The 12432-nt window shown below is 50.3% G+C and overlaps 1 protein-coding gene across 8 annotated transcripts in view; it reads right to left on the bottom strand.

Moving 5' to 3' along the window:
* Positions 1–5728: 5728 nt before the first annotated feature.
* Positions 5729–12432, bottom strand: part of LOC123383818 (ral guanine nucleotide dissociation stimulator-like) — a 63000-nt gene continuing 56296 nt past the window's right edge. For 3 of the 8 annotated variants that reach the window (XM_045052159.1, XM_045052160.1, XM_045052161.1), the window contains 6 exons: positions 9893–10493; positions 9360–9467; positions 8244–8437; positions 7580–7639; positions 6447–6640; positions 5729–6205 (listed from right to left, as the gene is read on the bottom strand). In XM_045052159.1, coding sequence (XP_044908094.1) covers positions 5763–6205; positions 6447–6640; positions 7580–7639; positions 8244–8437; positions 9360–9467; positions 9893–10030 — 1137 coding nt within the window. In that variant the 5' untranslated portion in view covers positions 10031–10493 and the 3' untranslated portion in view covers positions 5729–5762. Of the gene's footprint in view, positions 6206–6446; positions 6641–7579; positions 7640–8243; positions 8438–9359; positions 9468–9892; positions 12050–12432 lie in introns of all 8 variants that reach the window. The other 5 variants (XM_045052165.1, XM_045052166.1, XM_045052167.1 and 2 more) reach the window with 4 other exon arrangements.

Here is a 12432-nt window from a genome sequence, read left to right as displayed (position 1 = left end):
GCAGGCGGGGCCCTGCGTGGAGAAGACTGGGAGCCACGAGCCTCCAGCCTCGGAGGGTGGCGGCCCTGCTGCTCCTGCTGCTTTTGGAGCCAGAGGCCTGGGAGCGGGACGCGCTTCCCGGGCGCCTCGGTGTTTGGCCACGCTGGTGGAGTGCCAGCACTGGCTGGGGCGGAGCGCGATGCGATGCCCCCCCCGGCGCTTTCCCACACTTCCATGTCGAGCTGACTGGTGCTTTATGTTTTCAGGATGATGGTGTGGTGTAGGCCACTTGGAGCAGCTCAGGCTCCTAACCGTCTGTTTTGTCCCCGGGGGTGAGTTGTCTCTGTCAGTAATTCAGAAGATTATGATTATCTTGAAGATCATTATTTTCTTGGTTACCATGATTACTATATTCTGCATAATCCATGGCATGGCATTTGATAAGGAGCTCGATACCCCTAACCTTTTCGTCACCAAAGCTCACTACAACAAGAAGTAAAACAATCACTGTTGTGCGATGGACAATGCACCTTACCTTTATTGTACTATTTTAGTGGTATGTACATACGTTTAGGGTAATGAAAGTGTCCACTTAGCACTGAGGAGTTTTTTGTGACATCATGGCACTTCAAGAAACCATAAAAATAATGGAAAATCTAAGTTATCTAGTAATCTAAGCACTGTGTTCTTTTGGATACGAAATCCTAAGTAAAGAACTCATCATGCAAAAACTGTCAAGACCTGATAATTCCTCATTATTCTAGTAGGTCTAGTGAATGGAATGGACTGAACTAAGGTCTCTGAAATAGAGGAAACTAGAATTTGAGATATTGAGTCACCTTTACTCTCCCTTTCCCTGTTGACATGGTCTTTTTTTATTCGGTGTTGTCTTTTGACCTTTACCCTATTTCCCTCCTTCCTGCCCCCCTCCCTTGGCCATCATCTTTATGTATTGATGGGCTTGTTTCCTTCTGTTTTGAGGATTTTTGTTTTTTGTTTTGTTAGTTTTTGTTTCAGATTTCCAATATATGTGCGAGCATTTATATGTGTTTTTCTCTGTGTGAGTTCTTTCACTAGGCATAATGCCCTCCAGGCTATTATAAACACTGTGGCATGATAACAGGTTTGAAGTCAGTTTTGGGAGTTAGTGATTTCATGTGTTCTGAGTAGTACCTGGGGGGGGGGGGGTAATTGAGGGACGTTGCTGGATGATATGGATGTTCTCCTCTGAATTGTGTGAGGAAACTTTACATTGTTTGCGACTGCCTCTGCACCAAGTTCCAATGCCAGCAACAGGGCCCAATGATTTGCTTTCTTCCACATTGTACCCGACGCTTGTGTTTTCTTGTCTTTTTGATAAGACCGTTCAGACAGGTTTCAGGTGATACCTCTTTGGCTTTGGACTTTCATTTCCCTAATGTGGAGTGACATGGAACTTCTCTTCATGTATGTGGTGGCCATCTGTATGTCTTCATTGGAAGAATGCCCCTTCAGGACTCTGCCAGGTCCGTCCTTGCTCTTTGGTTTTGCATTGTGGCGCTGTTGGAGTTCTTGATATCTTTTGTGTTTTAACCCTTGACCACATATGTAGTTTGCAAGTATTTTCTCCCATTCACTATGTTGCCTTCCCATTCTGTGAAAGATATTGTTGCCGTGCAGAACTTGTTTTTTAGTTTCATGTAGTCCCACTTGTTTAGTCTTCCTTTGTAGCTTTGTCTTCTGGTGTCAAATCCCAAAACTCAAGTCAGACTGAGATCCAAACATTGTCGTGGGTTTGGCATTTGGCTTTGTCCAGCAAAGCCAAGGACAGCAGAAAGGATTGCTTCAGACTCCACGTAAGTCAAGAGAGGTGTGAGGGAGTTTAAGGGACGTCTCCACGAGCTGCTCTCAGGCTCTCATAGTCATTAAGCCTACAAACGATGTGCAACACATCAGTGGGCCACATGCTAGAAAGAACGTATTGAAGATTTTGTGCAAATCACATCTAGACAGGATAAAATATTCCACGCGACAACACGATCCAAGAACTTGGTGAGCCCATGCAGAACCCAACCCCTAGATAGACATGCACTAGATCAGCCAAGTCTCGCCTGCCCCCCAGATACACAGCAACTAGGTAAGTGAGCTGCTGCAACTGTTTGCAGGAAGGCCAGAGAGCAGTGATCTGCTCTGCAAAGCTTTCCCTATAACCTCCCAACTCAGGACATCATTGTGCGATTTCCCACACCTCTTGCCCAAGGTCTTATCCAGGTATTTGTGGTTTTAGGTCTCAAGTCTGTAATACATTTTAACTTCGTTTCTGTGTGTGATGCTAAATAGGTGTCACGTTGTTTTTCTTCGCCTGTTGTTTTTCTGTGCCCAGTGTTTCTGGGCACCACCTATTGAGGAGACTGCCTTTGCCTCAGGTTATATTCTTGGTTCTTTTGTTGTGAAATAATTGGTTACATATGTGTGGGTTTCTCCCTGGGCCTTCAGTTCTGGTCCAGTGACCTGTGTGTCTGCTTTTACCCCAATACTGTACTGCTTGGGTTATTGTAGCTTTGATATCTAGTTTCAAATCAGAAAGCATGGTGCTTCCAACTGTTTTTTTTCCTTCTCACAATGACTTTGGTATTCAGAGCCTTTTGTGGTTCTGTCCACCTTGAAGGATTATTCTATTTTTGGGAATGTGCTTCAGCTTTAATAGGGATTGCACCTAGGGAATGTGTAGGTGGCTTTAAGTAGTGTGGACATTTTGATAATCCTAATTCTTGGGATCCACTAGCATAGAATGTCTTTCTGCTTATTTCTGTCTTTTCAAATTCTTTCTCCAGTGATTTCTTCTTTTCAGGAAAGAGGTCTCACTCCTTCATGGTTAAAGTCATTCTTTTCTTTTTTAAGTTTTCTGTGTTTTTTCTTGAGAGAGAGAGATACATGGAAACACACACATACCACACACACACACAGAAACAGAGAGAGAGAGAGAGACAGAGAGAGAGAGAGAGAACACATATGAGTGGGGAAGAACTGAGAGAAAGGAGACACAGAATCTAAAGTCGGCTCCAGACTCTGAGTTGTCAGCACAGAGCCCCACACAGGGCTCAAAACAACATCATGAGAACACGACCTTAGCCAAAGTCAGATGCTTCACTGACTGTGCCACCCAGGTGTTTGTAGGCTAAATTTACTCTTAAGTTTTTTCTTCTGTTGCAGTGATTTTAAGTTATTTTCTTAATTTCCCTCTCCGATACTTTATTATTCATGTATAGAATTGAAGGATGTTATGTACAAAGACATAGATACCTGAACATGACTGAATTCATTTATTAGGTCTACCAGTAAGGTTGTGGAGTTTCTGCAGTCTCTCTAGAGCATATCATGGACTCCCAATAAGTGAAAAAGTACCTGGGAACATAGGATGATGTGATCGAATTAAGATGAGGGTAAGAAGATATATGGAGTGAGAGTATGCAAGTTTTCTGAAATGTTTTTTGGTTGATATAAACCAACAAGTCCATAAACAAGGTTTGTTTGGATATATGTTTTCTTTAAACCAGAACCAGGGAGCTGTGACATTGACATATGCTTCCCAACACATTCCCACAATGCGCCCTGTGCATTTGGGAGGTAGCCCCTTGTCTCTCTTTTCTGTCCTGGAACCCAGTGCCTGACTCCACCACTCAGTGAATTCATCTCAGAATACTGCAGTTGGGAAGAGACCTACGTTTTTCATAGACTTCCTGAGAGGCGCCTCAAAAACATTGGATTTTACAGAGTTGTGTCTGATCTGCCTGGAATCGTCTGAGGATGTGTCGGTTGGAATGGCACTTTCTTTGCTGGGAGATCAGGGAGCCCTGCAGTATTCCTGTGTGCCTTGTGGTCGGTCACCCATGGGTGCTGTGTGGCTGCTCATGACAGGGACACTGCTCCCCAAAGATGGGGCTGGCAGGTGCCGGGCGTCACTGCTGGAGGAGCCTGAAGGGTGGAGGGGCTTGACTCGCTATCAGAAGCCTGACTGAGTCTCCATCCTGCAGTCTCCTTGAGTTCCTGATGTGCTGTGTAAAGGACTCTCTGGCTTGCCGAGGTCCAGGTGGTTCTTGCTGTTGCCACTCAGTCGTCAGGATGAACACATTCAGGTCATGGTCTTTAACTCATTGACCTGACCTGCACTTAAGGTGCTTTCCTGAGAGTAAGCGACCCAGCCTGGGAGGAGGGCCAGCAAGCAGACAGCAGTGGCCCAGCCTGTATCCTCCACTGGCCTGAAAGCAGGGACTGGCTGCTCTACTGAGAAGCAGAGCTATGGAACAGGAGGTGAGCAGGCAGTTGGGGTTTGTCATGGGATGGGGCCTGGATGGGTGTGTTCCAGGGCATGGGGCAGGGATGCTGTGCAGGAGGTCAGAATGAGGGAGTGTGGTTTCTTTCCTGCCCCATGGGTCACTCCTAGGTACCCTGATGGCCTCAGTGCTGGCTTGTCCTCCTGATTCTTCAGGGATCCACTCAGTCCCAGGGGTCCCTATTTTTCACATAAGACCCCAATGGAATAAAGAGTCTGTAGATATTGGAACCTGGAGGCAGCGCCCGAAAAATGCGTATAAATTATGTCCCCAAAGTTGTGCTAGTTGTACACGCCTACAGAAAGGGAGAGTTTCGGTACACATGTACCTTTCTGTACAATGATGAGAGTCAAAATATTGGAATCGGCCCAGTCATTCAGCTTCTGGAGACGCAGAGTAAAGGATGATGTGTGGCCCTTGAGAATGCAGAAGGGGACAGGACTGTGCCTGTCCACTGTGGGGACATCCCATAGTACAAGACCATAGTCCTGGAGGGATGCCCAACCTGTCACACCACTCATGAACACAAACACAGACACCTGCTGCACTCAAAGCCAAAGGACTGTGAAGATGACACCGTGTCTTCTGGGCCAATATTTCCTGAAAGAGTATACATTTTTTTTCTGCGTATGTACTTGTTGTTTCCTATTTATGTATTTATTTGGAAAGAGCGAGAAGAATCCTGACCAGGGCTTCAACCTGTCATTGTTGAGCCTGACTTGGGACTTGATCTCAAGTACCGTGCGATCATGACCCGAGCCAAATTGGACTCGGAAACTTGCCCATTGAGCCACCTTGGTGCCTGTCCTCATTATTAAATCTTCATTTTACTGAATACATGTCACCTGTAGGAAACCTTTCAGAACTTTATACTTTATTGCCTAATAGGTTAGCATAAATGGAATATTGACGGTTTCATTTGGGTGTTTTTATAGTATGCACGTTAGACCAATATCACCATGGCCAGTCGAGGAAAATGAAAGATTTTCAAGGTATTCGCTCTGGTCCAGACATTTCTCTTCTGGCTTCTGCTCTTGTGTCAAACCTCAGAGGGTCCCCATGGCAGATAATGAAGATATTTCAAGTGGGGGCTTCACCTAATCTTTGTTCTTTGAGGACTATTCCTCTGTCATAAAAAATATTAGTGCCATTGAATATTTAAGCAATTATTAATCAGTCTCCTGTCATGTAGCCAGACACAACAGGCCATGTTGTGTGTTTGCACACACATGGAAATCCCAGAGGAGCTAGAGCACCAGATACTGAGATCGCTGGTTGCAGATACTGGGGTGAGGGAATGAGCCGTGGGTGATTAGTAGTCCACGTGTCTCTGTGATGGAAATGTTCTAGGAGTACATAGTGGTCACGGGTGTAAAATCCTGCGAATGTACGTACTGACACTTGAAGTTGTAATTTCAAAGGATCAGAATAAATTGTTTGGAACTTAGTTTATCTTTTATTTATAAAACACTAATATATAAGGACAGTAAATACCTCTATAAGAACTACAGAAATGACAAAGAACGCAATGAAAAGGTCAGGGAATTCATCCTTTGGGGCTGCAGCGGACATGAGCCGCTGTTGGGGAGCAGAGGCTGGTTGCTCAGCAGCAGGAGGTGGTTGTTCCAGCCCTTCCGTGACCCCGCCGGCTGGGGCTGGGGGCTGCTCATGCTCTGGGGCCACCAAAGGGGCAGGTGGCTCTTCCAGCTCCTGACTGTCAGCCAGAGCTGGGAGTACCTCCTGCCCTGGTGGGGACACTGCAGTGAGGGTCTCCGATTCTCGTATGCGCTGAGCTCCAGGAGAACTAGTGGCTTCAGGCAGCCTGGGCTGCGAGGCTGCAGTGGGCACCACAGAGATAGCAGGGGATCGCTCCTGAGGGACGTCTGAACGTGGCTCTGGAGCTGGTGCCATGGCTTCAAGAATAGAAAGTGTCATCACTGTGATTGCCATTCCATGGCAGGAAACCTCTCCCGCAGACATTGTCATCTGAGTCAAAGAACCCACCAGGAGGAAATCTCCCAGATGGCAGGCTAATGGAGCGGTGATCTGAGACTAGTCCCTACGCCTGGCCCACCTGCAGTCTCAGGAAACGTTATCTGTGGCATACCCCGTCCCCTCCACATGCCCACATCTCCCACCCAGAGTCCTCCTCACCCAGAGACTCTGGCTCATTGGGCTCACGGTGTTTCCGCCATGAGTAGAGAAGGCGGGCGCGGCGCTGCAGCTCGGAGCCCGGCATGTGGACTCCTACATATGCCTGCAGCAACTTCAAGCTTGTGAAATCTGGAGGCTGGAAAAAGTCCTCGGGGTAGTGATCCAGCCAGGTGCCCAGGATGGAGGAGATGGCCCTGGGGATACAAAAGTAGCCAGAACAATCACCATGGGGTGTTCCCCCCACTGATGTCTCAGGACAGGCCTGTGGGACCTGGCCTCTATGCCTCCTGGTCCTGGACGTCCAGAGGGTGGTTCTGTACGTTGTCCACCTGTGATTTGGCAGTCCCGCCTACGAGTTACCTGGTCACTGAAGAGGGACCGTCAAGATTCTATTTGTCGGGAACCCCTTAACCAATGATGTGGTCGTCGCTGTCCTTCTTGGGGATGCAAGCCAGACTCCTCGGTGTCTTCCCCCGCCTACCTCTCACCGAATTCAAGTCCGTGCGTGAGTGGAGGGGTGGTGTCGGGGTGAGTCAGTGCCTTCACTGCATACCCTAGCGCTCCACAAAAATCTGCGCAAATACGGGACAAGAGGACTCTGTCTCTTACCTGGGCTTGCTGGGACCCTCCTGATGCCCTCAACGTGACGACCTGTGCCTCTGTGCTGCCTCATGCACTCAGTGCACATGTGGGTGTCCTCCCGCTGACACCGTTCTCCCATCGTGTGGGTGATATGTGCTCCTTGAGCCCTCACTGTGTCTCCTGTACCCTGGCTAAGCACGCACCGTGGATGTTCCCCAAGGTGGTGAGCGTGATGCTCCCCAAAACCGTTATTCTGGGTCCCCTGATGGGGGTCCAGGCAAGGCTGTGAGTGGGAATGGATGGGGTTGGACTCTGTAAGGGGCTGACGCGGTCCTCTGGCGCCCTCTGCTGCCTCCCTGTGCCCACAGCCCATCGTCGACCAGACAGGACAGAACCCCTTTCCTTGCTTCCAAGAGAAAGCCCTCAGAACTTTGCCCTCTCCCAGGACTCAAACGTGTGGGATGCTGGGTCCTGCAGCCCCTCCCACGCACTGTCTCAGCACTGCCCTCTTGGAGAAGGAAGGCCCTCCAGCCTGAGCTCAGCCTACTCACAGTTTCTCCTGCTCCCGGGGTCCGCCATCCTCCTCAGCCTCCGAATGGAAGCATCCGTATCTGGAGGAGGCCAGAAGGACATCATATGAGCTGTCCTGTGGATGCTACATCTTGTCCTATCCAGAGTCACTGACTGCTGACTAGAATGGAGCTCTGGAGGGGGGGGGGGGGTACTGTCCGCTCTGCGCATTGGATCCCAGTCAGCTCCTACAGAAGTGCCTGCACCTAGTGGGGCTTCGTGCGTGTTTGAAGAATGATAGGGCCCCAGTCAGCTCCATCACACATATTGTTGTGGGTCTGGGCGTCTTGCTCATCCTGGGCATCGTTGACTGGTTTGAGCCAGGACTCAGACACACAGATAGAGCCTCCAATCTCCTTTTCCAATGGGAAAACAGCCCAAGTCAACACCTGGCGACAGTGAGGGATGAGGCAGATACTTGATCATGGGGAAGAGGACAAAGATGACCCAGCAGAGACACAACCCTGCCAGCAGACCTTTCCACAGGCCAGGGTGACTTTCCCTGCAGTGCCCCCACTGAGGACCTGGAGTTATTCTACCCCGATCAGAGGAACAAATGGAGACTAAGGACGTTTGGTGACTTTCCTTAGACTCAAAGCTTTCAGGGGCTGAATCACACTGGGCTGTGAAGGGCAGGGTGCTCACCTCATAAACAACACTTCCAAGACCTTTTGGGTGGTAGTAAAGGTTGTGTACGTGCCCAAGAAGGTGGAGACATATGTGGGGTCTCTCCCCAGGAAGGCGGGCACGAGGTGTTCCACTCGCTGCTTCAGCAGGCCTGCATCGATGGTCCACCGCACACAGTTCTCATTATCATCCCCGCGTGTGACCTTTGTACCCTGAGGTAGAACACAGGAGGGACATAGAATCAGACACAGCACTATGGCCAACAGGAGGGTTGGAGTCCAGAATGCAGACCAAACCCCCAGACGCCAGTGACTTGTGGAAAGCCTGAGACGTGGTTGCCCAGAGTAGGAAAAGGATCTTGGCATTCACACGAGAATTTGAGGTGGGAAATGACTGAACACATTAGGATCTCAGGTCAGATTGTTAGATGAGTATGGACAGCAGCTCCCTGCATTAACAGCAGTGTCCCTGTGATTTCTAACCGCACAGTCCATTCTGGGGATCCCAAGACAGGGACTTTACCTGGCAAAGGTTGGATCAGGATAATAGAACATGTAGGATGTTCAGTGCAGCACTGTGACATGGCAAGAGAAGGGAATCCTGTCACAGTCCCACATTTGTGAAGGGCTGAATGGGTGAGGTGAGTGGTCTCATTTCCAGAATGTTGTCTAGGTGTTAAGGCCCTTGCTCCTGACTGGAGGGGCCCCAGGGGCGTGTTGCTTGGCCACCAAAGTGCAGAGCAGTAGACATAATGCAATGAGCCCCATGTCCTTTGGGTAAAATATCTCCCTGCTCCTCATGAACGTGTGTCAGACGTGGAGAAGGTGGGGAAGGATGGTCGGGCGAAACGGGCCACCTGGGAACGTTCGTCGGGGAAACGTGTACAACAATGCCAATATATTCTAGACAGAATGGGACGTGAAATGGTCTCACGCCTCCTTTCTGATCTTCCTCCAAATAAGTGGAGAGTGACGTTGCGTCTGGCCGTTGCAGGGGCTGGGCCCTGAGGGCATGTTTGGGGAGCAGATGGGGTTCCAGGTTCATCTGGGACCAGGAGTCTGTGAGAGCTACCAGGGGAGCAGCAGTGTGTTTTCTGGGCCCTGGGTGTTGGGTTTCCCTGGTACCTGCACTCACCCTGAGCCAGCGCGGCTTCGTGCTGATGGCATGGGGCTTCCTCCTTTCCTTCAGGGAAGTAGAGCAGGGGCTCTCATTCAGCTTCTCCTCCATCTGTGGCATGTGGCTCTGTCAAGACAGTGCCCAGTAGGCTGCGGGCAGGCAGGCAGGCAGGCAGGAGTCCTCAAAGCCGTGTCTGCTTGCTTTCGCTTGTCCTCAGACCCATATGAATTCATTCTAGATATGACACCACAGTGTGCACTCACCTCCCCCACGGAGGAGAAGCAAGGTGGCTTGAGGGCCTTGGATTCAACCTGTTACAGGTTAGAGGCACCTCAGAGATCCCTTTTCCCTCCTTCCCAGCATGACATGTGCATGGCCATGATGGGTCCACCAGGTGGTCCACTGCCATCGAACCTGCTCCGGTCCCGGGGAGGACCGGCCCCCATGTCCCCCTTTCCCCGAAACTGAACATGAGGGGATGGGGGTGCCCAGGGAAGGCTCCGAGCTGTGACCTGACCTGACCTGGCCTGCTCTAGGCTTCTCTGTGTTACCTTATGTGACCTGCTGGAAAACATCCTGAGGCATCGCCAGCGTGGGTTAAGGAAACCTCTCCAACATCTGAGTAATCCTGCGCACTGGGGCTTCTGGCATCCAGAGCCCCGGTACCTGGGAAAACAACAAGAGAACATCCTAAAGTCTCTGTGTCTGGAGGCAAGTGAGCCTGGTATGGGACCTTCCTAGAACATGGGTGCCAGGTTACAGGAGTTCCAAGCTTTCCTGGGGCCTATTGTGAGCAAAGTGATGTCACTGCCTAGGATCCACCTCCTGAGTCCCCCTCTGGGATAACACCTTTGCAAATAGTCCTCTCTTTGCTGACTGCTCACCCCCATTCTCCATGAAATGTCACATCGGTACACAGTTCCACCAATGCACCCCTCTCCACAGTCCCCTGGGAAGGTCTGGGGCAGGCAGGGTCCCAGCTGTGAGACCTATCTGGGTTGAGACAGAACTCTTCTTTCTTACCTCTTTCTGGTCCCAGATTCGCGACTGTGCTTCTCAGGGATGGTCCGTGTCTTTTCCGCCCAATGGAGATCATTCTGGCATGTCCTCAGGATGTCCTCAGGATGTCCTCAGGCATATGTGGGATGATACCTGTGAAATTGGAGCAGCGGTGTCACCTGTTGGAAGTTTATCCAACCACATTGACTTCAACTTCTCACCTCCTCTGATTCTGCTGCTCCTCTGATCCCAGCCCGCAGTCCTTCCAGGTGTGCGTACGTGCGTGAGTGTGTGTGTGTGTGTGTGTTTACCAGTGCTTGTTTTCTGGGGTCCCAGAAGGTCACATCCCACCTAGGGAAGGATGGCCAAACATTTCCTAGGAGCTTAGGTTCTCTACTTTCTACAGCAATGCCTACAGAAGGGATTGGAGTTGGGGCCTAGCAGGACAGAACTCTCTTTTATGTAGACTTTGTCAGTAGTGTGCCACGAGCCATTCCCTGCCTTTCTACTGGGTACATACAATGGGGACAGGGTGGCACTCAGTGGGTTGCCCTGGTCTGGGGGTCCTCCTCAGGGAAGAACGTGCTGGGATGTCTTCTGTGACGCTCCTCTTCAGCCCCACCCCCACGCCACCTCCATGTCTGCACCCAGTGACAGTAACACACCTTTTTCCAGAGCCCCCCGCGAAATCCTGGGGTCAAGTCCAGGACCCCATTTTGAGGACATGAAGTTGGGGTCATGCCTGGTTCTGACTTTCTACCCGTCTGTGATTCTGGCCAAGGCACTGACCCTGGCAGGGTCTTCACTTTCTCTTCCCCTCAGTGGCTCCCTGGGATGCCCACATCCTCTCAACACATCCTTGTGGGATTTGCTTCCTGGAGTGTGGTATGGACGTAGTGTTTGATTTCTGTTGCAAAGAAGATGGCACCATGACCCCAGACCAAACAAGTTTAGGTGATAAAATGTGCATGTCACGGCCACATGCTCACTGTCACTCTCTGTGTTGTCTCTCAGCTCCTCACAGTAGGGACCAACCCTCATGTCGAGTCGTGACATGGACAGGTACACACAGCCTAGCCCTGAGAGACAACAACAGACTGGGAAGAACTATGGCACTCGATGTTGACTGAATCCTGCCACCACCCTGAAGTGGGCTCAGGGGTTAGTGAAGCAGGTTCTGTCTGAGTGATGGCAGCAGCCCCAACCTCCTGAGAGGCTCTGGCAGGAGCCCTCAGCTGAGCCCTGCTGAATTCCTGGTCCCCTGGGCCTGTGAGGGGGGAAGTTTATGGGGAAGCCACTAAGGGTGGGGGAATATTGTCCCACGGCACTAGAGCAGAGTAGTGACAACGTCCTCCTGCCCCAGGCCCTGGCCCTCCTCACCCTCCCTCTCTGCTGTCCTCCGTAGCTCTTTCCAGTCTCCCTGGTCTCCTTTCACACGTCCCCTCTGAAACAACCACCCCCTGCCTCCGAGTGTCCGCCACACTGTGCCTTCTGACAGGGTCCATACCCTCGGACTAGTGCAGGGCTGACTCGTTCTTGCATTGCGGCAGGAAATAGTAACGTTTCCTCAGCACAGCCTTGTCAGACCCTCCCCTGGTGGAGCTCAGGACCCAGTTGTCGCACCTTGAATTTTTCTATGCAGTCCTTGCTCTTGTCATTCCCATTTATGTTTCATGTTCTTTCCATCTTCCTGGCTAGTCCTTGAACTCCTAGAGGGAAGATGTGGCTGCCTTACCAGCACTGGCACTATGTGAATGCTCAGATGCTCATTCCCGGGGACTGACTGAGGAGGTAAAGGGATCCCACCCACCAATTAGCAGCTCAGTCATTGTAGCCTAATTTACCTGGGTCATTTTCCAATACTTATTTTCTCGTATATCTGTTGAGTCCACTCTAGTCGTAATTTGGGGTGTGAAATCACACTCCAAGATCAAGAGTCTCATGCCCTACTGACTGAAACAGCCAATTTTCATGGAACTAGACTGATCTCTAAGTGATCTTGCGGGTTAACATTTCGTACGTGTATTAGGTTATGCTGAATTAGCAGAGAACGCGCCACATTTCAAAAAGCATTTCCCCATAGATTTCCTCA

This window comes from Felis catus, chromosome A2 (assembly GCF_018350175.1).
Source record: "Felis catus isolate Fca126 chromosome A2, F.catus_Fca126_mat1.0, whole genome shotgun sequence".
Lineage (NCBI taxonomy): Eukaryota > Metazoa > Chordata > Mammalia > Carnivora > Felidae > Felis > Felis catus.
The sequence above is the reverse complement of the archived record's forward strand: the minus strand, read 5'-3'. Positions and strand labels throughout refer to the sequence as shown.